The sequence below is a fragment of the Nerophis lumbriciformis genome, linkage group LG21 (genome assembly GCF_033978685.3).
Source record: "Nerophis lumbriciformis linkage group LG21, RoL_Nlum_v2.1, whole genome shotgun sequence".
NCBI classification, from domain to species: Eukaryota; Metazoa; Chordata; class Actinopteri; order Syngnathiformes; family Syngnathidae; genus Nerophis; species Nerophis lumbriciformis.
The window spans coordinates 40,839,180-40,862,411 of record NC_084568.2 but is presented as its reverse complement, the minus strand read 5'-3'; the positions used below and the strand labels follow the sequence as shown (position 1 = coordinate 40,862,411).

Here is a 23,232-nt window from a genome sequence, read left to right as displayed (position 1 = left end):
GTGTTATTAGCAGTGTTGGGTTAGTTACTGAAAACCAGTAACTAGTTAGTTACTACTTTATTTCAAAAGTAACTCAGTTACTTACACCAAAAAGTAATGCATTACTGTGAAAAGTAACTATTTAGTTACTTTTTTTCTTCTTTTTTTTTTTAAAGCTCCCATTAATCCCCTTTCAGTACTGTTATTGAACTGGAGAATAATACAATGTGTTGATCAACTTGACATACATTTGTATTACTGAACTCTGCTAAGCAATGTGGTCGACATACAACACACAAAGACAAAGATATGTTTCAAAGGGCCGATTTGTTTCAGGCCAGAACAAACTGACAAAACTATTTTAAATAGCTGCAACATAACATACATAAGTAACAAACAGCATAATAACAACATAGCTGTAAAGGAAGGAAGGCACACACTACATACACAAAAAGCCTAACCAGGCATTTATTCTCTCAAGGAATTCTGAAATAAAATCATGTCTGAAGCCCAGAACACTCTACGCATTTCCCCAGTTTTGGTTTAGAGATAAGAAAAGATTGGCCTGGCCCACTAGCATCCCTCTTTATGTTTGTGAACTTTATAGTCTATACATTTAGAGTGATGTGATAGTCAAACACTCTAGAAGTCTAGAATAAAACAGCATATAAGAGAAATGACAGCGTGTGTACCTTCAGTGCTGAATGATGAGCAGAGTTAATCCTTAAGTGGTGGTGGTGGAGGGGAAGTGGCATCGGAGTATGTGTCTCTCTTTACTAGCTTCGTCGAAGCATGTTGCTTTTGTAGCTGTTTCAGCAGATTTGAATTGCTGTTTTGGGCAGCAGATGGGATCTTTGATCCAAGACACAACTTACATTGAACTAAAATGTTCTTTTCTTTGTGCTCGACAAAAGAAAAGTAGTGAGAATATCTCCATGTTAAGAAACTCGACTGCAGCTGCAGCTCCGCCATGATCAGACACGCCTCCCTAACGGCGTTAGTCCCAACACTGGTTATTAGGAAGCTGTCAGAAATGATGAGTGACAGGCAAAGGTGGCACATTTCATTGTTTACTTTGAACTTTCCAAATACATTTTCTTTGAACAATTAGAAGAGCTCTAAACTAAATGCAGCTTCAGAGCATTACAGAAAATTTCAATAAGCATAAAAAAGCAAGTGTAAACATTGTTAAAGGACTACACATGACAAATATTCCACATTACTATTAATAAAAGGAAATGAAACAAGGAGATGTAAAAAAAAATGTATGGGAAGAAGAAGAAAGTCAAAGAATTGCATACAAGCAAAGTGAAGATGGTGAAAATAGTTTTAGTGAAACATGTCGTCATCGTCATCATCATTGTTGTCCTCGTTGTCCTCCTCAGCAAAGTAGTTGACTTCCTTCTTTGCACGACCACCCCGGGATGATGATGATGATGATGATGTCTTCATTGCACTCTTCTCATCCTCATCATCAGACCCTCGCTTCTGACTCTTCTGTGGAACATTCATGCTCACGTTACTTCTTACATTCACTGGCAAATAAGGATTTCATTTCATCCATTTTCTCCTACTTGGCATATGTATATACATATACATGTGTCTATACATAAGTATGTTTTTATATATATATAAACATATTTAAACTTACATGTATACACATATGTATAAATGTATGTATATACATGTATATGTACGGAAATATACAGATGCGTGTACATACATACGTATATTCGCGAGTTTATACATGTGTACAGTATATATACACACATGTGTGTGTATATATATATATACACACAAGTGTATTATGTATGTATGTAGACATACGTATAGATATGTATGCGTATACATATTTACACGTACGTACGTATGTATATATGCATATACTTAAATACACATGTATACGTATGTATGTATATGTAGATATGTACATACATACATACATACATATGTACGTATGCATCCACATGTATCCATAAACGTACGTACATATGTATACATGCATGTACGTATGTATACTAATGCATACATATGTGTACATAGGTATGTGTATGTATGCATACGTATGTATACACACGTACATGTATATACATATGTATGTGTATACATGTATGTATATATACGCGTGTATAAACTTGCGAATATACATGTATTTACATACACGTATGTGTATACATGCATGTATATATACACATGTGTGTATATATATATACCGGTATATATATATATATATATATGTATATATGTATATGTATATATACAGTACATGTGTATATACACGTGTATATACACATACATATATACATACTTATATATACTGTATATCCATACAAATATATACGTATGTGTATACATGCATGTATATATACACGTGTATGTATATATATATATATATATATATTTACGCATATATGTATACGTACATATGTATACATGTACATGTATATTACTTGTACATACATACATACATACATACATACATACATACATACATACATACATACATACATACAGTACATATATATATATACAAATATATGTGTATATATACATATATATGTATATATATACATACACATATATATATATATATATACATATTTACATGTATACATATGTATATATACACATATATGTATGTATACGTACATATGTATACATGTACATGTATGTATATATGTCTATATATATATATATATATATATATATATATATATATGTATGTATGTGTATACCGTATTTTTCGGACTATAAGTGCGACTTATACTCCGATGCAACCTATACTCCGAAAAATACGGTGTATATATATATTATATATATTATATATATATATATATACATACATATATATATATATATACATACATATATATATATATATATATACATACATATATGTATATATATATACATACATATATATATATATATATATACATACAGATGTATATATATATATATATATATATATATATATATATATACATACATACATACATACACATAGTATATACACATATATATACATATACATACATATATATATATATACACACATTTGTATATACATACATATATATGTATGTATATATATATGTGTATATAAATATATATATATATATATACATATATATAAATGATAAATAAATACATATATATATATACATACAGTATATATATACAATACATATACAATATATATATATCTATATATATCTATATATATATATATTTATTTACAAAACATTGTTACTTTCAATAAGGAGTACTAACCCTTCCTCCTGGTTTTGTGTTTTTCTTCACAGGACTATACTCGTCATCCTCAGAACCAGAGGCCATTCTCTTTCTTCCACGACCTGAACCTGGACCTGTTGATGAACCATCAGTAAAGCCAGTGAGCCACAAAGTCCCAACATGTGGTGAACAAATGTGTTGTTACCTTTAAGAGCTACTTTCTTGGATCCAGAGTCAGAATCCGAGTCCCACACGGACTGAACAGCTTTCTTTGCTTTTGCTGTTGGGGTCTTCCTCTCTTTCGGAACTGCATCACATGACTTCTTGGCTGCAAAGTATGACATAATACATCTAATAACTCTTCCAACACATTGTTCTGTCATGTTCCTTCTTTTCTCATGTACATGTGTGTGTGTGTGTGTTGCTCTTCTACCTTGTTGTGTCTTTTAAAGAGTTAAAGAAAAGATTTACAGCTAAGGGGTGCACAAGTGAGGCAAAGTTGTACTTAATGGTGCATCACTAAGTAACATAACGAGTGTGATGGTGGCACTAATGAGGAAAAGGGTAAGTTTGTTTGCAGTTGATTTCCTGCCACAAATATTAGTCTCATCTCCAATTCATGTCTGCGATTGTTTTTAAAGGTGTGAAGTTCATATTTTGTCTCATTATTGAGCTCTATATGTCCCTGTTGTTCAGTAATGTTTGCTCCTGATATCAAGATCCAGAAAGATTTACCGTATTTTCCGCACTATAAGGCGCACCTAAAAACCACAAATTTTCTCAAAAGCTGACAGTGCGCCTTATAACCCGGTGCGCTTTATATATGGATTAATATTCAGATTCATTTTCATAAAGTTTCGGTCTCGTAACTACGGTAAACAGCCGCCATCTTTTTTCCCCGTAGAAGAGGAAGTGCTTCTTCTTCTACGCAAGCAACCGCCAAGGTAAGCACCCGCCCCCATAGAACAGGAAGCGCTTCTTCTTCTACTGTAAGCAACCACCCGCCCGCGTAGAAGAAGAAGAAGCGCGCGGATATCACCGTACGTTTCATTTCCTTTGTGTGTTTACATCTGTAAAGACCACAAAATGGCTCCTACTAAGCGACAGGGATCCGGTTCATGAAAAGACGCAATCTCTCCATCCGCACACGGATTACTATTTCACAGCAACTGCCTAAAGACTTTCAAGAAAAGCTGGCTACTTTCCGTGCATATTGTAAAAACAAGATAGCTGAAAAAAAGATCCGGCCAGAGAACATTATCAACATGGACGAGGTTCCACTGACTTTTGATATTCCTGTGAACCGCACTGTGGATACAACGGGAGCACGTACGGTGAATATTCGCACCACAGGGAATGAGAAGTCATCCTTCACTGTGGTTCTAGCTTGCCATGCTAATGGCCAGAAACTTCCACCCATGGTGATATTCAAAAGGAAGACCTTGCCAAAAGAGACCTTTCCAGCCGGCGTCATCATAAAAGCTAACTCGAAGGGATGGATGAAGAAAAGATGAGCGAGTGGTTAAGGTAAGTTTAAGTTTACGCGAAGAGGCCGGGTGGCTTTTTTCACGCAGCTCCGTCCATGTTGATATACGACTCCATGCGCGCCCACATCACGCTGGTTTTTAATATATTATTAAAGTTTGACTGACCTATCTGACTGTTTTTTTGACATTCCTTTAGTGCAGTTAGATGCGGCTTACAACACGGGGCGGCTTATAGGTGGACAAAGTTTTGAAATATGCCGTTCATTGAAGGCGCGGCTTATAACCCAGGGCGCCTTATGGTGCGGAAAATACGGTATTCATCTCGTTTATTAATACTATGAAGGATATTTTCTTGATGCTAACACATAGCACCAAAGACACTATAATGTGGTCATATGTGTCGAATAAAGCACTAAGCTTTTAGTTTTTGTTGTGAAAATGGACAAGGAAAATACGGTGGATTGGACCAACAATCCCAATATTTATTACTCGGACTTAATAACACGAGGTTAGTTTGTTTGTACAAGCAGGTGTTCATAGTTATATTTATCAAAGAACACAAACTAATGCAATCTGTTGTCTTTTCTTTACGTTCCTTTTAGTTCTGCTCTCAAACGCTACTAATATAGTGGAGAATAAACTCGATTGCATCACAGAAAGCTGTTCAAACAAACATTTTGCAAAGTGATCACCGCAGACACGATTGCATTGTCCAAGATGATGAAAGTTGTATTTTTAGGAGGAATTTCCTTCCACGCACTTTCGTTTTCCCCCGACTTGATTACCTTTTTATGAACAACTTATTTCCAACTCGATGAAAGCTCTTTCCAATCTCTCTATTTGAACGATTAAAACACCCACGGACGGCATAGTCTACCTTCATTAGGTCTTCAGGGAATCATGCAGTTTGTTATTGTTATAGCCAGACCTGTGTGTTTATTTCCGTACCTGACTAGAGATGTCTGATAATGGCTTTTTTGACGATATCCAGAGGTGGGTAGTAACGCGCTACATTTACTCCGTTACATCTACTTGAGTAACTTTTGGGATAAATTGTACTTCTAAGAGTAGTTTTAATGCAACATACTTTTACTTTTACTTGAGTATATTTATAGAGAAGAAACGCTACTTTTACTCCGCTACTTTTATCTACATTCAGCTCGCTACTCGCTACTAATTTTTATCGATCTGTTAATGCACGCTTTGTTTGTTTTGGTCTGTCAGACAGACCTTCATAGTGTTTCAACAAATACAGTCACTGGTGACGTTCACTCCGTTCCACCAATCAGATGCAGTCACCGGTGAAGTTGGACCAATCAAACAGAGCCAGGTGGTCACATGACCTGACTTAAACAAGTTGAAAAACTTATTGGGGTGTTACCATTTAGTGGTCAATTGTACGGAATATATACTGTACTGTGCAATCTAATAATAAAAGTTCCAATCAATCAATCAAAAGTGTGAAGGAAAAAATACCCTTTTTTGTTTCAACCGTACATCCCGTCAAAAGCCTAAAGACTGACTGCACAGTTCCTGTCTTCACAATAAAAGTGCCGCTCCATCGCGCCTGCGCTTTCAAAATAAGAGTCTCCGAAAGCCAGCGCCAACAAGCTAGCAAGCTACGGAGTTTGCCGCCAATGTATTTCTTGTAAAGTGTATAAAAACGAATATGGAAGCTGGACGAATAAGAAGCCAAAAACCAACCACTTTCATGTGGTATTAGACAGAAAGGAGGAACTTTTTTTCTCCTCCATTTGAAAACGTGGACGTTATCATCACTACTGTCTGATTACAATCAACGCAAGTCATCAGAATCAGGTAATACACCAACTTATATTCTTGTTTTCATGAAAGAAAGGAATCTATATGTGTTAAACATGCATGTATATTCATTAAAACACCTTTAACATGTAAACAAAAACGGCAAAATAAATAAATATAAATTATATACTGTATATATCAATGTATGTATATATATATATATGTGTATATATATGTGTGTGTGTGTGTGTATATATATATATATATATATATATATATATATATATATATATATATATATATATATATATATATATATATATATATATATGTGTGTGTGTGTATATGTTACTCATCAGTTACTCAGTACTTGAGTAGTTTTTTCACAACATACTTTTTACTTTTACTCAAGTAAATATTTGGGTGACTACTCCTTACTTTTACTTGAGTAATAAATCTCTAAAGTAACAGTACTCTTACTTGAGTACAATTTCTGGCTACTCTACCCACCGCTGACGATATCCGATATTCCGATATTGTCCAACTCTTAATTACGATTCCGATATCAACCGATACATACAGTTGTGGAATTAACACATTATTATGCCTAATTTTGGTTGTGATGCCCCGCTGGATGCATTAAACAATGTAACAAGGTTTTCCAAAATAAATCAACTCAAGTTATGGAAAAAAGTGCCAATTATTGAAGTCACAAAGTGCATTATTTTTTTTAACATGCCTCAAAACAGCAGCTTGGAATTTGGAACATGCTCTCCCTGAGAGAGCATGAGGAGGTTGACGTGTGTGTGACGATTGCTGATATACGCTTAGTCTCTTACGTGAATTAGATAAATAATATTATTTGATATTTTACGCTAATGTGTTAATAATTTCACACATACGTCGCTCCAGAGTATAAGTCGCAACCCCGGCCAAACTATGAAAAAAACTGCGACTTATACCGTATTTTCTGCACTATAAGCCGCACCTAAAAACCAAAAATTTTCACAAAAGCTGACAGTGCGGCTTATAACCCGGTGCGCCTTATATATGGATTAATATAAATATTTATTTTCATAAAGTTTCGGTCTCGCAACTACGGTAAACAGCCGCCATCTTTTTTCCCCGTAGAAGAGGAAGCGCTTCTTCTTCTATGGTAAGCAACTGCCAAGGTAAGCACCCGCCCCCGTAGAAGAGGAAGCGCTTCTTCTTCTACGGTAAGCAACCACCCGCCCCCGTAGAAGAAGAAGCGCGCGGGTATTACGTTTCATTTCCTTTGTGTGTTCCATGTTGATATACGACTCCATGCGCGCCCACATCACAGATGGTGTCAAAAAACAAGTGAAGCACACAAATACAACACTCGCCGTCATTCCGGGTGGATTAACCAAAGAACTCCAACCGCTCGATATTGGTGTCAACAAGGCATTTAAAGCATGACTGCGAACGGCGTGGGAACAATGGATGACCGAAGGCGAACACACCTTCACTAAGACAGGGAGACAGCGCCGGACGACATACGCCAACATCTGCCAGTGGATCGTAAATGCCTGGGCGGATATTTCGGTCACAACTGTGGTCCGAGCTTTCCGGAAGGCAGGATTCACAGAACTGCTGGAAAAACAACAGCGACACTGACTCTGATGACTTCGACGAGACGGAGCCGGCCATTTTGGATCCCGTATTCGCCCAACTTTTTAATTCGGACACCGAAGGAGAAGAATTCGAGGGATTTATGAATGAAGAATAACTTCAGAAAGTGAGCGTTATGTTTATTTTGTGTGTTGTGACATTAACGTTCGAGCAAGATTAAGTTATTGATGTTATTGCTCTGCACTATTTTGAATTTTACTATGTTTGTGATTGCACATTTGCACATTACCGTACATTTTGGGAGTGAACAGAGTTGTTAGAACGCTGGTTTTTAATATATTATTAAAGTTTGACTGACCTATCTGACTGTTTTTTTGACATTCCCTTTAGCGCAGTTAGATGCGGCTTATAACACGGGGCGGCTTATAGGTGGACAAAGTATTGAAATATGCCGTTCATTGAAGGTGCGGCTTATAACCCAGGGCGGCTTATGGTGCGGGAAATACGGTAATCCAAAAAACACGGTACATTCCCTTTCACTGCCATGGCTGTTAGTATCACGAGGCCCTCTAGTGGACATACACATAATTACCTTTCTTTCCCAGTGATGGACTGTCAAACGCAGAGCTGCTTGAAAAGGTGGAGAAAGGTGGCTCGGCGTCGCTGTCGGATTTGGACATGACTGCAACACAACAAACACAAGGCATGTTAGGTGTCAGTTTGAAGCCGCAGGAAAGCGATGCTGCAACTCCTCATTGTGCAATTATTTTTAAATGAAGAGTGTTTGCCATGTAAACATGCCCTGTTGAGCGGCATGGGGATGCGCCACAATTGCATACCTTTAACACAGTGGTTCTTAACCTTGTTGGAGGTACCGAACCCCACCAGTTTCATATGCGCATTCACCGAACCCTTCTTTAGTTAAAAATAAAATGTTTTTTTTGTTTTTTTTTAATTCAAGACAAAGTTATATGTTTTTGGTAACACTTTAGTATGGGGAACATATTCTAAGTACCGTATTTTCCGCACTATAAGGCGCACCTAAAAACCACAAATGTTCTTATAACCCGGTGCGCTTTATATATGGATTAATATTAAGATTCATTTTCATAAAGTTTCGGTCTCGCAACTACGGTAAACAGCCGCCATCTTTTTTCCCCGTAGAAGAGGAAGTGCTTCTTCTTCTACTGTAAGCAACCACCCGCCCGCGTAGAAGAAGAAGAAGCGCGCGGATATTACGTTTCATTTCCTTTGTGTGTTTACATCTGTAAAGACCACAAAATGGCTCCTACTAAGCGACAGGGATCCGGTTCATGAAAAGACGCAATCTCTCCATCCGCACACGGACTACTATTTCACAGCAACTGCCTAAAGACTTTCAAGAAAAGCTGGCTACTTTCCGTGCATATTGTAAAAACAAGATAGCTGAAAAAAAGATCCGGCCAGAGAACATTATCAACATGGACGAGGTTCCACTGACTTTTGATATTCCTGTGAACCGCACTGTGGATACAACGGGAGCACGTACGGTGAATATTCGCACCACAGGGAATGAGAAGTCATCCTTCACTGTGGTTCTAGCTTGCCATGCTAATGGCCAGAAACTTCCACCCATGGTGATATTCAAAAGGAAGACCTTGCCAAAAGAGACCTTTCCAGCCGGCGTCATCATAAAAGCTAACTCGAAGGGATGGATGAAGAAAAGATGAGCGAGTGGTTAAGGTAAGTTTAAGTTTACGCGAAGAGGCCGGGTGGCTTTTTTCACGCAGCTCCGTCCATGTTGATATACGACTCCGTGCGCGCCCACATCACGCTGGTTTTTAATATATTATTAAAGTTTGACTGACCTATCTGACTGTTTTTTTGACATTCCTTTAGCGCAGTTAGATGCGGCTTATAACACGGGGCGGCTTATAGGTGGACAAAGTTTTGAAATATGCCGTTCATTGAAGGCGCGGCTTATAACCCAGGGCGCCTTATGGTGCGGAAAATACGGTAACAAAGACTTAATTTTGAGTTTTTTGGTTAGGATTAGGGTTTGAGGGTGTCGGAGGGAGATATTTACATATATCCGAATTTAAGTGTTACTTCTTTTTATTTCATAATCATATTACAAAACAGCTAGTGTGTTTCTTCCAATTGTGGTCTTTTGGTTGTCTGCAAAACTGTGTGCTTAACCTTGAATGAGGAATGTTAGAGAGAGAGAGATAATGGACATTTGTTTTGGCTAGAGACACAGGACTGCCAGGGACTTAAGAGGGGAGAGGGTGTTTCGGGGGGTAGACCATCTTAGCGGGGCGATTGAATGTTCTATGCTGGACTGGTCTGAATGTATATATATATGCAAAGCTTTGCAAATATATTACAAAATACCTATTCTGTCTCTGGTGGTTTTTCAACTCAGCTTTAAGTGTCGTAAAGAGCTTGGGAGCGACTTGAATTCCCTGGGAGGAACAACTGGTCCAAAACGCAACATAAAGGGTTATAATAAGGCCATGCTGAATAAGGCATTAATAAGTACTTAATAATGACTAGTTAAGAGCCAATATGTTACTAATTTGCATGTTAATAAGCAACTAATTAATGGTGAATATGTTCCCCATACTAAAGTGTTACCATGTTTTATTGCTGGTGCACAAAATGAAGCGTGCATGAACATCACCTTGTTCAAACAACAAAACCAACACAGTGCATAAACTCACAACAAATTACACACCTGCAAATCAGTCTGACTTCTGCTGTTGCCGTATCCGTAATACAACGATAGGGAGAAGTTTGTATTTACACGATGAGTCGGGTGTGTTTTAACCTCCACCGAACCCCTGAGCCCAACTCACCGACCCCCTAGGGTTCCATTGAACCCAGGTTAAGAACCACTGATTTAACAAAATTGACTACATTTAACAACGCAGAAAGGAGACAAATGTAGGAAGTGAAGATTCGCCGGGAAGGCTGGAGAACCAATAACAACAGTTTCTTGTGCAGGCCAAGCAACATGAGAAAAGTGGTTTCTGGCACTCACAGTAAGAGTGAATTAATACAGTGTTTTTCAACCACTGTGCCTGGGGCACAATAGTGTGCTGTGAGATACAGTCTGGTGTGCTGAGGGAGATGAAAAAAGTATTTATTCAGCCACCAATTGTGCAAGTTCTCCCACTTAAAATGATGACAGAGGTCTGTAATTTTCATCATATGTACACTTCAACTGTGGGAGACAGAATGTGAAAAGAAAAATCCAGGAATTCACATTGTAGGATTTTTAAATAATTTATTTGTAAATTATGGTGGAAAATAAGTATTTGGTCAATAACAAAAATTCATCTCAATACTTTGTAATATAACCTTTGTTGGCAATAACAGAGGTCAAACGATTACTATAGGTCTTTACCAGGTTTGCACACACAGTAGCTGGTATTTTGGCCCATTCCTCCATGCAGATCTTCTCGAGAGCAGTGATGTTTTGGGGCTGTCGCCGAGCAACACGGACTTTCAACTCCCTCCACAGATTTTCTATGGGGTTGAGGTCTGGAGACTGGCTAGGCCACTCCAGGACTTTCAAATGCTTCTTACGGAGCCACTCCTTTGTTGCCCGGGCGGTGTGTTTGGGATCATTGTCATGCTGGAATACCCACCCACGTTTCATCTTCAAAGCTCTCACTGATGGAAAGAGGTTTTGGCTCAAAATCTCACGATACATGGCCCCATTCATTCTTTCCTAAACACGGATCAGTCGGCCTGTCCCCTTAGCAGAAAAACAGCCCCAAAGCATGATGTTTCCACCCCCATGCTTCACAGTAGGTATGGTGTTCTTGGGATGCAACTCAGTATTCTTCTTCCTCCAAACACGACAAGTTGAGTTTATACCAAAAAGTTCTATTTTGGTTTCATCTGACCACATGACATTCTCCCAATCCTCTGCTGTATCATCTGGCAAACTTCAGACGGGCCTGGACATGCACTGGCTTAAGCAGGGGGACACGTCTGGCACTGCAGGATTTGATTCCCTGTCGGCGTAGTGTGTTACTGATGGTAACCTTTGTTACTTTGGTCCCAGTTCTCTGCAGGTCATTCACCAGGTCCACCCGTGTGGTTCTGGGATTTTTGCTAATCGTTCTCATGATCATTTTGACCCCACGGGATGAGATCTTGCGTGGAGCCCCAGATCGCGGGAGATTATCAGTGGTCTTGTATGTCTTCCATTTTCTGATAATTGCTCCCACAGTTGATTTTTTCACACCAAGCTGTTTGCCTATTGTAGATTCACTCTTCACAGTCTGGTGCAGGTCTACAATTCTTTTCCTGGTGTCCTTCGACAGCTCTTTGGTCTTGGCCATAGTGGGGTTTGGAGTCTGACTGTTTGAGGCTGTGGACAGGTGTCTTTTATACAGATAACGAGTTCAAACAGGTGCCATTAATACAGGTAACGAGTGGAGGACAGAAGAGCTTCTTAAAGAAGAAGTTACAGGTCTGTGAGAGCTAGAGATCTTCCTTGTTTGAAGTGACCAAATACTTATTTTCCACCATAATTTACAAATAAATTCTTTAAAATTCCTACAATGTGAATTCCTGGATTTTTTTTCACATTCTGTCTCTCACAGTTGAAGTGTACCTATGATGAAAATTACAGACCTCTGTCATCATTTTAAGTGGGAGAACTTGCACAATCGGTGGCTGACTAAATACTTTTTGCCCCACTGTATATATATATAATGTGTATATATATATATATATATATATTGTAGCTGAGATAGGCTCCAGCGCCCCCCGCGACCCCAAAAGGGAATAAGCAGTAGAAAATGGATGGATGGATGGATGGATGGATATATATGTATGTATAAAAAATACTAATTAAAAAAATATATTTTTAATTTATTTATTTTTTAAACTTGGGACTTCCCGCGGTTCTGGCGTAGTTTGGGGACCCCTGACCCAAGGGTTAAAGCACAACAAAAAGAGACCCCTCGTATCTCCAAAATCAGCTAAGTTGAGGTACCTCTGTATATTCTTTTTGATGAATTGTAATGTATGAATATTTGTAAAACAGAGTAAGTTAGAAAGTTTGCACTCACCACTGTCATTGCTGTCTTCAGAGAGGACACATTTGGAGGAGAAGGTGCTGCTTGTCTTCTTATTTTCCCCCGACTGAGACCTTGAAAACATGACATTTGTGATAGTTTGTGAGTACTCAATTTCTATCAAAAACAGTAAGGCCATGGAGAAAGAAACATGTTTAAATATTGACCATAGGGATGTCACCATCAACATTTTTGACCTACACTCCCATCCCGATCTGATACTTTGACAATAATATATACAAGCTCAAATATCTTATAGCAAGTGACTAAAGGGGTGGCGTGGATCACATGGTAGAGCAGCCGACCAGAAACTTGAGGGTTCCTGGTTCAAATCCAGCTTCTGCCATCCTAGTCACTACCATTGTGTCCTTAGGCAAGACACTTCACCTACCCTGCTCTCAGTGGCACCTTCATTGGCATACATGGAGCTAATGGCTTTCTCAATGTGAAGTGCTTTGAGTCACTCCAGAAAAATATAATTCACTTCACTAAACACAATAAAACATTTTTATAAAGCATATACCGTATTTTCCGCACTATTAGCCGCACCTAAAAACCACAAATTTACTCAAAAGCTGACATTGCGGCTTATAACCCGGTGCGCTTTATATATGGATTAATATTAAGATTCATTTTCATAAAGTTTCGGTCTCGCAACTACGGTAAACAGCCGCCATCTTTTTTCCCCGTAGAAGAGAAAGTGCTTCTTCTTCTACGCAAGCAACCGCCAAGGTAAGCACCCGCCCCCATAGAAGAGGAAGCGCTTCTTCTTCTACTGTAAGCAACCACCCGCCCGCGTAGAAGAAGAAGAAGCGCGCGGATATTACGTTTCATTTCCTTTGTGTGTTTACATCTGTAAAGACCACAAAATGGCTCCTGCTAAGCGACATGTTTCCGGTTCATGAAAAGACGCAATCTCTCCATCCGCACACGGATTACTATTTCACAGCAACTGCCTAAAGACTTTCAAGAAAAGCTGGCTACTTTCCGTGCATATTGTAAAAACAAGATAGCTGAAAAAAAGATCCGGCCAGAGAACATTATCAACATGGACGAGGTTCCACTGACTTTTGATATTCCTGTGAACCGCACTGTGGATACAACGGGAGCACGTACGGTGAATATTCGCACCACAGGGAATGAGAAGTCATCCTTCACTGTGGTTCTAGCTTGCCATGCTAATGGCCAGAAACTTCCACCCATGGTGATATTCAAAAGGAAGACCTTGCCAAAAGAGACCTTTCCAGCCGGCGTCATCATAAAAGCTAACTCGAAGGGATGGATGGATGAAGAAAAGATGAGCGAGTGGTTAAGGTAAGTTTACGCGAAGAGGCCGGGTGGCTTTTTTCACGCAGCTCCGTCCATGTTGATATACGACTCCGTGCGCGCCCACATCACGCTGGTTTTTAATATATTATTAAAGTTTGACTGACCTATCTGACTGTTTTTTTGACATTCCTTTAGCGCAGTTAGATGCGGCTTATAACACGGGGCGGCTTATAGGTGGACAAAGTTTTGAAATATGCCGTTCATTGAAGGCGCGGCTTATAACCCAGGGCGCCTTATGGTGCGGAAAATACGGTATTATTAAATGTGACTTTGCTGCTATTGTTACAAATCATTACATTTCTGGTATTGAATGCTATAAACAACTTTTTGAATAAAGTCGATCGCGATCAGTTAGAAAAGTCAAATACGTGAAATTGTATGAACTGCATAAATGTCTTACTTTGTCTTCTGCTCGGGGGCAGTGTAAGAGTCTTTGTTGCAATCAGAATCCTCATTCTGGTCACTGTAGCTTTCCTTGGTTTCACACGCAGCCGACTCATCTTTCAACGCCCTTGCGGGAGAAAGGGCCGCGTCATCGTTGTCGTCATCTCCATTTTCCTCGCCCTCATCTTCCTCCTCCGAGAAGTCAAACGTGTATTTTGGCTTGGATGCTAAAGGAAAGCAGAACATGGATCAAAGTCAATAATTATTGTTGTGATTTAGAAGTGGTGTGCATTGACTACATATTACCTTTCTAGATTATTAGTGTTGTGACGTTATATTACATTTTAACATTACTTTTAAACAGTGGTCTACGTCAACAACTACATCTACAACTACTAATACTTTATGAATATTGTTGTGATTTAGAAGTGGTGTGCATTGATTACATATTACCTTTCTAGATTATTAGGGGTATGATGATTTATTACATTTTAACATTACTTTTAAACAGTGGTCTACAACAACAACTACCGTATTTTCCGCACTATTAGCCGCACCTAAAAACCACAAATTTACTCAAAAGCTGACAGTGCGGCTTTTAACCCGGTGCGCTTTATATATGGATTAATATTACGATTCATTTTCATAAAGTTTCGATCTCGCAACTTCGGTAAACAGCCGCCATCTTTTTTCCCGGTAGAACAGGAAGCGCTTCTTCTTCTACGCAAGCAACCGCCAAGGTAAGCACCCGCCCCCATAGAACAGGAAGCGCTTCTTCTTCTACTGTAAGCAACCACCCGCCCGCGTAGAAGAAGAAGAAGCGCGCGGATATCACCGTACGTTTCATTTCCTTTGTGTGTTTACATCTGTAAAGACCACAAAATGGCTCCTACTAAGCGACCGGGATCCGGTTCATGAAAAGACGCAATCTCTCCATCCGCACACGGATTACTATTTCACAGCAACTGATATTCCTGTGAACCGCACTGTGGATACAACGGGAGCACGTACGGTGAATATTCGCACCACAGGGAATGAGAAGTCATCCTTCACTGTGGTTCTAGCTTGCCATGCTAATGGCCAGAAACTTCCACCCATGGTGATATTCAAAAGAAAGACCTTGCCAAAAGAGACCTTTCCAGCCGGCGTCATCATAAAAGCTAACTCGAAGGGATGGATGAAGAAAAGATGAGCGAGTGGTTAAGGTAAGTTTAAGTTTACGCGAAGAGGCCGGGTGGCTTTTTTCACGCAGCTCTGTCCATGTTGATATACGTATGTTTGTGATTGCACATTTGCGTACATTTTGGGAGTGAACAGAGTTGTTAGAACGCTGGTTTTTAATATATTATTAAAGTTTGACTGACCTATCTGACTGTTTTTTTGACATTCCTTTAGCGCAGTTAGATGCGGCTTACAACATGGGGCGGCTTATTGGTGGACAAAGTTTTGAAATATGCCGTTCATTGAAGGCGCGGCTTATAACCCAGGGCGCCTTATGGTGCGGAAAATACGGTACTAATACTCCATGAATATTGTTGTGATTTAGAAGTGGTGTGCATTGACTACATATTACCGGTCTAGATTATTAGGGTTGTGACGTTATATTACATTTTAACATTATTTTTAAACAGTGGTCTACATCAGGGGTGCTCATTACGTCGATCGCGATCTACCGGTCGATCTCGGAGGGTGTGTCAGTCGATCACCAGCCAGGCATTAAAAAAATAGTCCTAAAAATGAGTGATCATAAATCTTCACTATGACGTCACTTTCGTCACTTGATTGACATTCACGGCACCCGAGGGTCTTCTGAGATGACGCTGGCTGCTGCCAGCTCATTAAAATCACCGACTGGAAGGCGAGAAACACTTTATTTCAACAGACTGGCGCCGTACCTGTCGTCAAAACTCCAAAGACCGACTGCACAGTTGCACAGTTGCGCTAACAAAATAAGAGTCTCAGAAAGCTGGCGTGCACAAGCTAGCAAGCTACGGAGTTTGCCGACAATGTATTTCTTGTAAAGTGCATACAAAGGAGTACGGAAGCTGGACAAATAAGATGCCAAAAACCAACCACTTTCATGTGGTATTGGACAGAAAGGAGGACTTTTTTTCTCCTCCATTCGAAAATGCGGACATTATCAGCACCACTGTCTGATTCCTATCAATGCAAGTCATCAGAATCAAGTAATACACCAACTTATATTCTTGTCTTCATGAAAGAAAGGAATCTATATGTGTTAAACATGCTTGTATTATCTTTAAACACCTTTAATTTATTAACAATATTAACTATATGTGTTAAACATGCTTGTATTATCTTTAAACACCTTTAAGCTGTTAACAATATTAACTATATGTATTAAACATTCTTGTATTATCATTAAACACCTTTAATTTTTTAACAATATTAACTATATGTGTTAAACATGCTTGTATTATCATTAAACATCTTTAACTTGTTAACAATATTAACTATATGTATTAAACAAGCTTGTATTATCATTAAACTGTGCGTTACCGAATACATTTTAAACTCCTTTTATTTGTTTTTAAATGTCTAAACAACCTCGCGCCAACCTATCTCTCCGACCTCCTTCAGCCTTACTGCCCCCACCCGATCCTTAAGATCAGCCGATCAGCTGCTGTTGACGGTCCCTGACACAAGGCTGAAGCTTAGAGGTGACAGAGCTTTCGCCGTTGCTGCTCCCAAGCTCTGGAACGACCTACCCCTGAGTGTTAGACAAGCCTCCTCTCTTCCTGTTTTTAAACCTCTCTTAAAAACATACTTTTATTCCATGGCTTTTAACACTGAGTGATATCCATCCTGCAATGGCGCCCCATAATACACCTGCTGTGAACCTGTTTTTATGTTTTTATTTATTTTATTTTAATTATTTATTTTTTATCGTGTTCTGTTTGTGTTGTGTTGTGTTTGCTCGGTACTCGTTTTATCTTTTAACCTGTTCATTGTACAGCACTTTGGCTACCCCTGTGGCAAATTTTAAATGTGCTTTATAAATAAAGTTGATTTGATTTGATTTGATTTAAACACCTTTAATTTTTTAACAATATTAACTATATGTGTTAAACATGCTTGCATTATCTTTAAACACCTTTAACTTATTAACAATATTAACTATGTGTTAAACATGCTTGTATTATCTTTAAACAACTTTAAGTTGTTAACAATATTAACTATATGTATTAAACATTCTTGTATTATCATTAAACACCTTTAATTTTTTAACAATATTAACTATATGTGTTAAACATGCTTGCATTATCATTAAACACCTTTAACTTGTTAACAATATGAACTATGTGTTAAACATGCTTGTATTATCATTAAACACCTTTAACTTGTTAACAATATTAACTATATGTATTAAACATGCTTGTATTATCATTAAACACCTTTAATTTTTTAACAATATTAACTATATGTGTTAAACATGCTTGCATTATCATTAAACACCTTTAAATTGTTAACAAAAACATATATTTCATAAATAAGTAAATGCAAATTATATATATGAATGAGGTAGATCCCCACGACTTGATCAATTGAAAAGTAGCTCGCCTGCAGAAAAAGTGTGAGCACCCCTGGTCTACATCAACTACAACTACTGATACTCCATGAATATTGCTGTGATTTAGAAGTGGTGTGCATTGATTATATGTTGCCTGTCTAAACATGTTGGTTGGTTGTCATTGTAGAAAAACTGTAGTGATGTATTACTGTACGGGCTGAGGGCTAAGTGAAGGTTATTTTGGGAGTAGTATTGCATATCCTTCGCTTTTACCTAAAACTCCCCTCGGAGTCCAATAGAATATTATTTCAAAATATGTAAACATTTGTGACTGTATCTTAATGAATAATGTTGGTATTTTGAAAATATCCATCTATTAGGTACATATCAGGTACTTTACCCACCACTCTCATGTATAGAGTGGTCCTACAGGTGCTACAAATGCATTGGAAAGACTTCAGAAAGTCAATATAAAAATGTGTCAAAACCATGTCCTATGTTTAATAAAAGCACAATGTTCAACGTAAAATACTTTTGTCATCATCTGGCAGTAAGTAAAAGAATCTAGTGAAATGAACTATCTCGGAGGTATAACGGCAGAGCAAATGCTGACATTTCATTTCAGTCAATGTTCTTTATAGTTGAGTCCAAATTGTAAAGTGGCTGCTATGGTAACATTGGTAGAAGAACCCCAATGCACAAACAACTAAAAGAGGGTTAGTAACGTTCGAAGAATAAATCTGGATTCAAATCTGAGATGTTATTTTTTAAATATCCTATTTTCCTCCCACAAATCATGGAAACAGCTGGAATCAAAGGTTTGTATAAAATATCACCTTTTGGTGGTCCTATTGAGATTCATAGGAGATATTTGACTGGGCAACCATACCTGATGCCCTCTGAGACTTGGTCTCCCGGGGAATGACAAGTGGACTGTTCTCCAGATCACTATCTGAGTTGGACTCAGCATCAGACCATGGGTTTCTTTTTTTCACCTTCTTGACGGGAGTGCCTTTGGGCACCGGAGTTTTTCTTACTCTGGGTGCTCCTGTATTAACACACAAAGGAACAAAATGTAAACAACAAAACAACCCAAAATTTGATCCAGTGGATCATCACATAGCAAAACAGAGATTAAAATATGTAATTGACTTTAAAAGATACTGCCTGAAAATGCTTAAATATTATTTGTTGGACAGTTACAGTTTGTCTATCTTGCTGAGACTCTTATTTTGACAGGATGAAGCAGCGCTTTTATTGGGAAAACAGGAACTGTGCGGTCGGTCTTTAGAGTTTTGACAGCAGGTTGAAATAAAATAATAGATTTTATTTGTAAAAAAACACTTTACATTGAGCAAACAACCTCAAAGTGCTACAGTGTATTAAAAAATTTAAAAAAAGATAATAAAAATAAAAAGTAGAAACAGCCTAATAGCTAGAACTAGTAGTATGCATACTGTATATCTAAAAAAAGGCCTTTTTAAAAAGAAGGGTTTTTAAGCCTTTTTTAAAAGCATCCACAGTCTGTGGTGAAGTGAAGTGAAGTATATTTATATAGCGCTTTTCTCTAGTGACTCAAAGCGCTTTACATTGTGAAACCCTCTTTTAAAGCAGTGTGGGTGGCACTGGGAGCAGGTGGGTAAAGTGTCTTGCCCAAGGACACAACGGCAGCGACTAGGTTGGCAGAAGCGGGGATCGAACCTGGAACCCTCAAGTTGCTGGCACGACCACTCTACCAACCGAGCCATACCGCCCCACTGCCCTCAGGTGGTCAGGGAGAGCGTTCCACAGCCTTCCCGCCGGTCATTTTTTCTTAATAATGACCCTCGGGTGCCGTGAATGTCAATCAAGTGACGTCACAGTGAAGATTGATGATGGCTAAGTTTTAGGTCTATTTTTTTAATGGCTGGCTGGCGATCGACTGACACACCCTCCACCATCGACCGGTAGCTCGCCATCCACGTAATGGGCACCCTGCTCTAACTATTAAAACATTGAATTAATTAATAGTAAATCTACTTCATGGAAATGTGTTTATGGCGGTCAGATCTGGAACCAATTGGCGGCAATAAACGAAGGACCGCGTATCCTGTTCTCTCTATCTCGCCCCAACCATTAATTGTATTACTATTATCATCAATATTATGAGGAGCATGGTTTCTTGACCTGCTTAATGTGTGACTTACCCTGACATAACTTCTCTTGTCAGTTGGCACTATCTAAATCAGGGGTGCTCACACTTTTTCTGCAGGCGAGCTACTTTTCAATTGATCAAGTCGTGGGGATCTACCTCATTCATATATATAATTTGCATTTACTTATTTATGAAATATATGTTTTTGTTAACAAGTTAAAGGTGTTTAATGATAATACAAGCATGTTTAACACATATAGTTAATATTGTTAACAAGTTAAAGGTGTTTAATGATAATACAAGCATGTTTAACACATATAGTTAATATTGTTAATAAGTTAAAGGTGTTTAAAGATAATGCAAGCATGTTTAACACAGTTAATATTGTTAACAAGTTAAAGATGTTTAATGATAATGCAAGCATGTTTAACACATATAGTTAATATTGTTAATAAATTAAAGGTGTTTAATGATAATACAAGCATGTTTAACACATACCGTATTTTCCGCACTATTAGCCGCACCTAAAAACCACAAATTTACTCAAAAGCTGACAGTGCGGCTTATAACCCGGTGCGCTTTATATATGGATTAATATTAAGATTCATTTTCATAAAGTTTCGGTCTCGCAACTACGGTAAACAGCCGCCATCTTTTTTCCCCGTAGAAGCGGAAGCGCTTCTTCTTCTATGGTATAAGCAACTGCCAAGGTAAGCACCCGCCCCCCGTAGAAGAAGAAGCGCGCGGGTATTACGTTTCATTTCCTTTGTGTGTTTACATCTGTAAAGACCACAAAATGGCTCCTACTAAGCGACACACTGTGGTTCTAGCTTGCCATGCTAATGGCCAGAAACTTCCACCCATGGTGATATTCAAAAGGAAGACCTTGCCAAAAGAGAACTTTCCAGCCGGCGTCATCATAAAAGCTAACTCGAAGGGATGGATGGATGAAGAAAAGATGAGCGAGTGGTTAAGGGAAGTTTACGCGAAGAGGCCGGGTGGCTTTTTTCACGCAGCTCCGTCCATGTTGATATACGACTCCATGCGCGCCCACATCACAGATGGTGTCAAAAAACAAGTGAAGCACACAAATACAACACTCGCCGTCATTCCGGGTGGATTAACCAAAGAACTCCAACCGCTCGATATTGGTGTCAACAAGGCATTTAAAGCATGACTGCGAACGGCGTGGGAACAATGGATGACCGAAGGCGAACACACATTCACTAAGACAGGGAGACAGCGCCGGACGACATACGCCAACATCTGCCAGTGGATCGTAAATGCCTGGGCGGATATTTCGGTCTCAACTGTGGTCCGAGCTTTCCGGAAGGCAGGATTCACGGAACTGCTGGAAAAACAACAGCGACACTGACTCTGATGACTTCGACGAGACGGAGCCGGCCATTTTGGATCCCGTAATTCGCCCAACTTTTTAATTCGGACACCGTAGGAGAAGAATTCGAGGGATTTATGAATGAAGAATAACTTCAGAAAGTGAGTGTTATGTTTATTTTGTGTGTTGTGACATTAACGTTCGAGCAACATTAAGTTATTGCTATTGCTCTGCACTATTTTGAATTTTACTATGTTTGTGATTGCACATTTGCACATTACCGTACATTTTGGGAGTGAACAGAGTTGTTAGAACGCTGGTTTTTAATATATTATTAAAGTTTAACTGACCTATCTGACTGTTTTTTTGACATTCCCTTTAGCGCAGTTAGATGCGGCTTATAACACGGGGCGGCTTATAGGTGGACAAAGTTTTGAAATATGCCGTTCATTGAAGGCGCGGCTTATAACACGGGGCGGCTTATGGTGCGGAAAATACGGTAGTTAATATTGTTAACAAGTTAAAGGTGTTTAAAGATAATACAAGCATGTTTAACACTTATAGTTAATATTGGTAATAAGTTAAAGGTGTTTAAAGATAATACAAGCATGTTTAACACATATAGTTAATATTGTTAACAAGTTAAAGGTAATTAAAGATAATACAAGCATGTTTAACACATATAGTTAATATTGTTAACAAGTTAAAGGTGTTTAATGATAATACAAGCATGTTTAACACATATAGTTAATATTGTTAATAAGTTAAAAGTGTTTAAAGATAATACAAGCATGTTTAACACATATAGATTCCTTTCTTTCATGAAGACAAGAATATAAGTTGGTGTATTACCTGATTCTGATGACTTGCATTGATTGGAATCAGACAGTGGTGCTGATAACGTCCGCATTTTCGAATGGAGGAGAAAAAAAGTCCTCCTTTCTGTCCAATACCACATGAAAGTGTTTGGTTTTTGGCATCTTATTTATCCAGCTTCCGTACTCCTTTGTATACACTTTACAAGAAATACCTTGTCGGCAAACTCCGTAGCTTGCTAGCTTGTGCACGCCAGCTTTCTGAGACTGTTATTTTGTTAGCGCAGGCAGGATGAAGCAGAACTTTTATTGTGCAACTGTGCAGTCGGTCTTTGGAGTTTTGACGACAGGTACGGCGCCAGAGTCTGTTGAAATAAAGTGTTTCTCGCCTTCCTGTCGGTAATTTTAATGAGCTGGCAGCAGCCAGCGTCATCTCAGAAGACCCTCGGGTGCCGTGAATGTCAATCAAGTGACGAAAGTGACGTCATAGTGAAGATTTATGATCGCTCATTTTTAGGATTATTTTTTTAATGCCTGGCTGGTGATCGACTGACACACCCTCCGAGATCGACC

The 23,232-nt window shown here is 38.5% G+C and overlaps 1 protein-coding gene across 1 annotated transcript in view; it reads right to left on the bottom strand.

The window, feature by feature from the left end:
• Positions 1 to 394: 394 nt before the first annotated feature.
• top2b (DNA topoisomerase II beta) overlaps positions 395 to 23,232 on the bottom strand; it is a 124,187-nt gene continuing 101,349 nt past the window's right edge. Inside the window, exons 30-36 of the mRNA XM_061982366.2 lie at positions 19,264 to 19,422; positions 14,859 to 15,069; positions 13,124 to 13,203; positions 8,647 to 8,736; positions 3,419 to 3,541; positions 3,253 to 3,347; positions 395 to 1,476 (exon numbers count right to left, since the gene is read on the bottom strand). Coding sequence (XP_061838350.1) covers positions 1,309 to 1,476; positions 3,253 to 3,347; positions 3,419 to 3,541; positions 8,647 to 8,736; positions 13,124 to 13,203; positions 14,859 to 15,069; positions 19,264 to 19,422 — 926 coding nt within the window. The 3' untranslated portion in view covers positions 395 to 1,308. The remainder of the gene's footprint in view (positions 1,477 to 3,252; positions 3,348 to 3,418; positions 3,542 to 8,646; positions 8,737 to 13,123; positions 13,204 to 14,858; positions 15,070 to 19,263; positions 19,423 to 23,232) is intronic.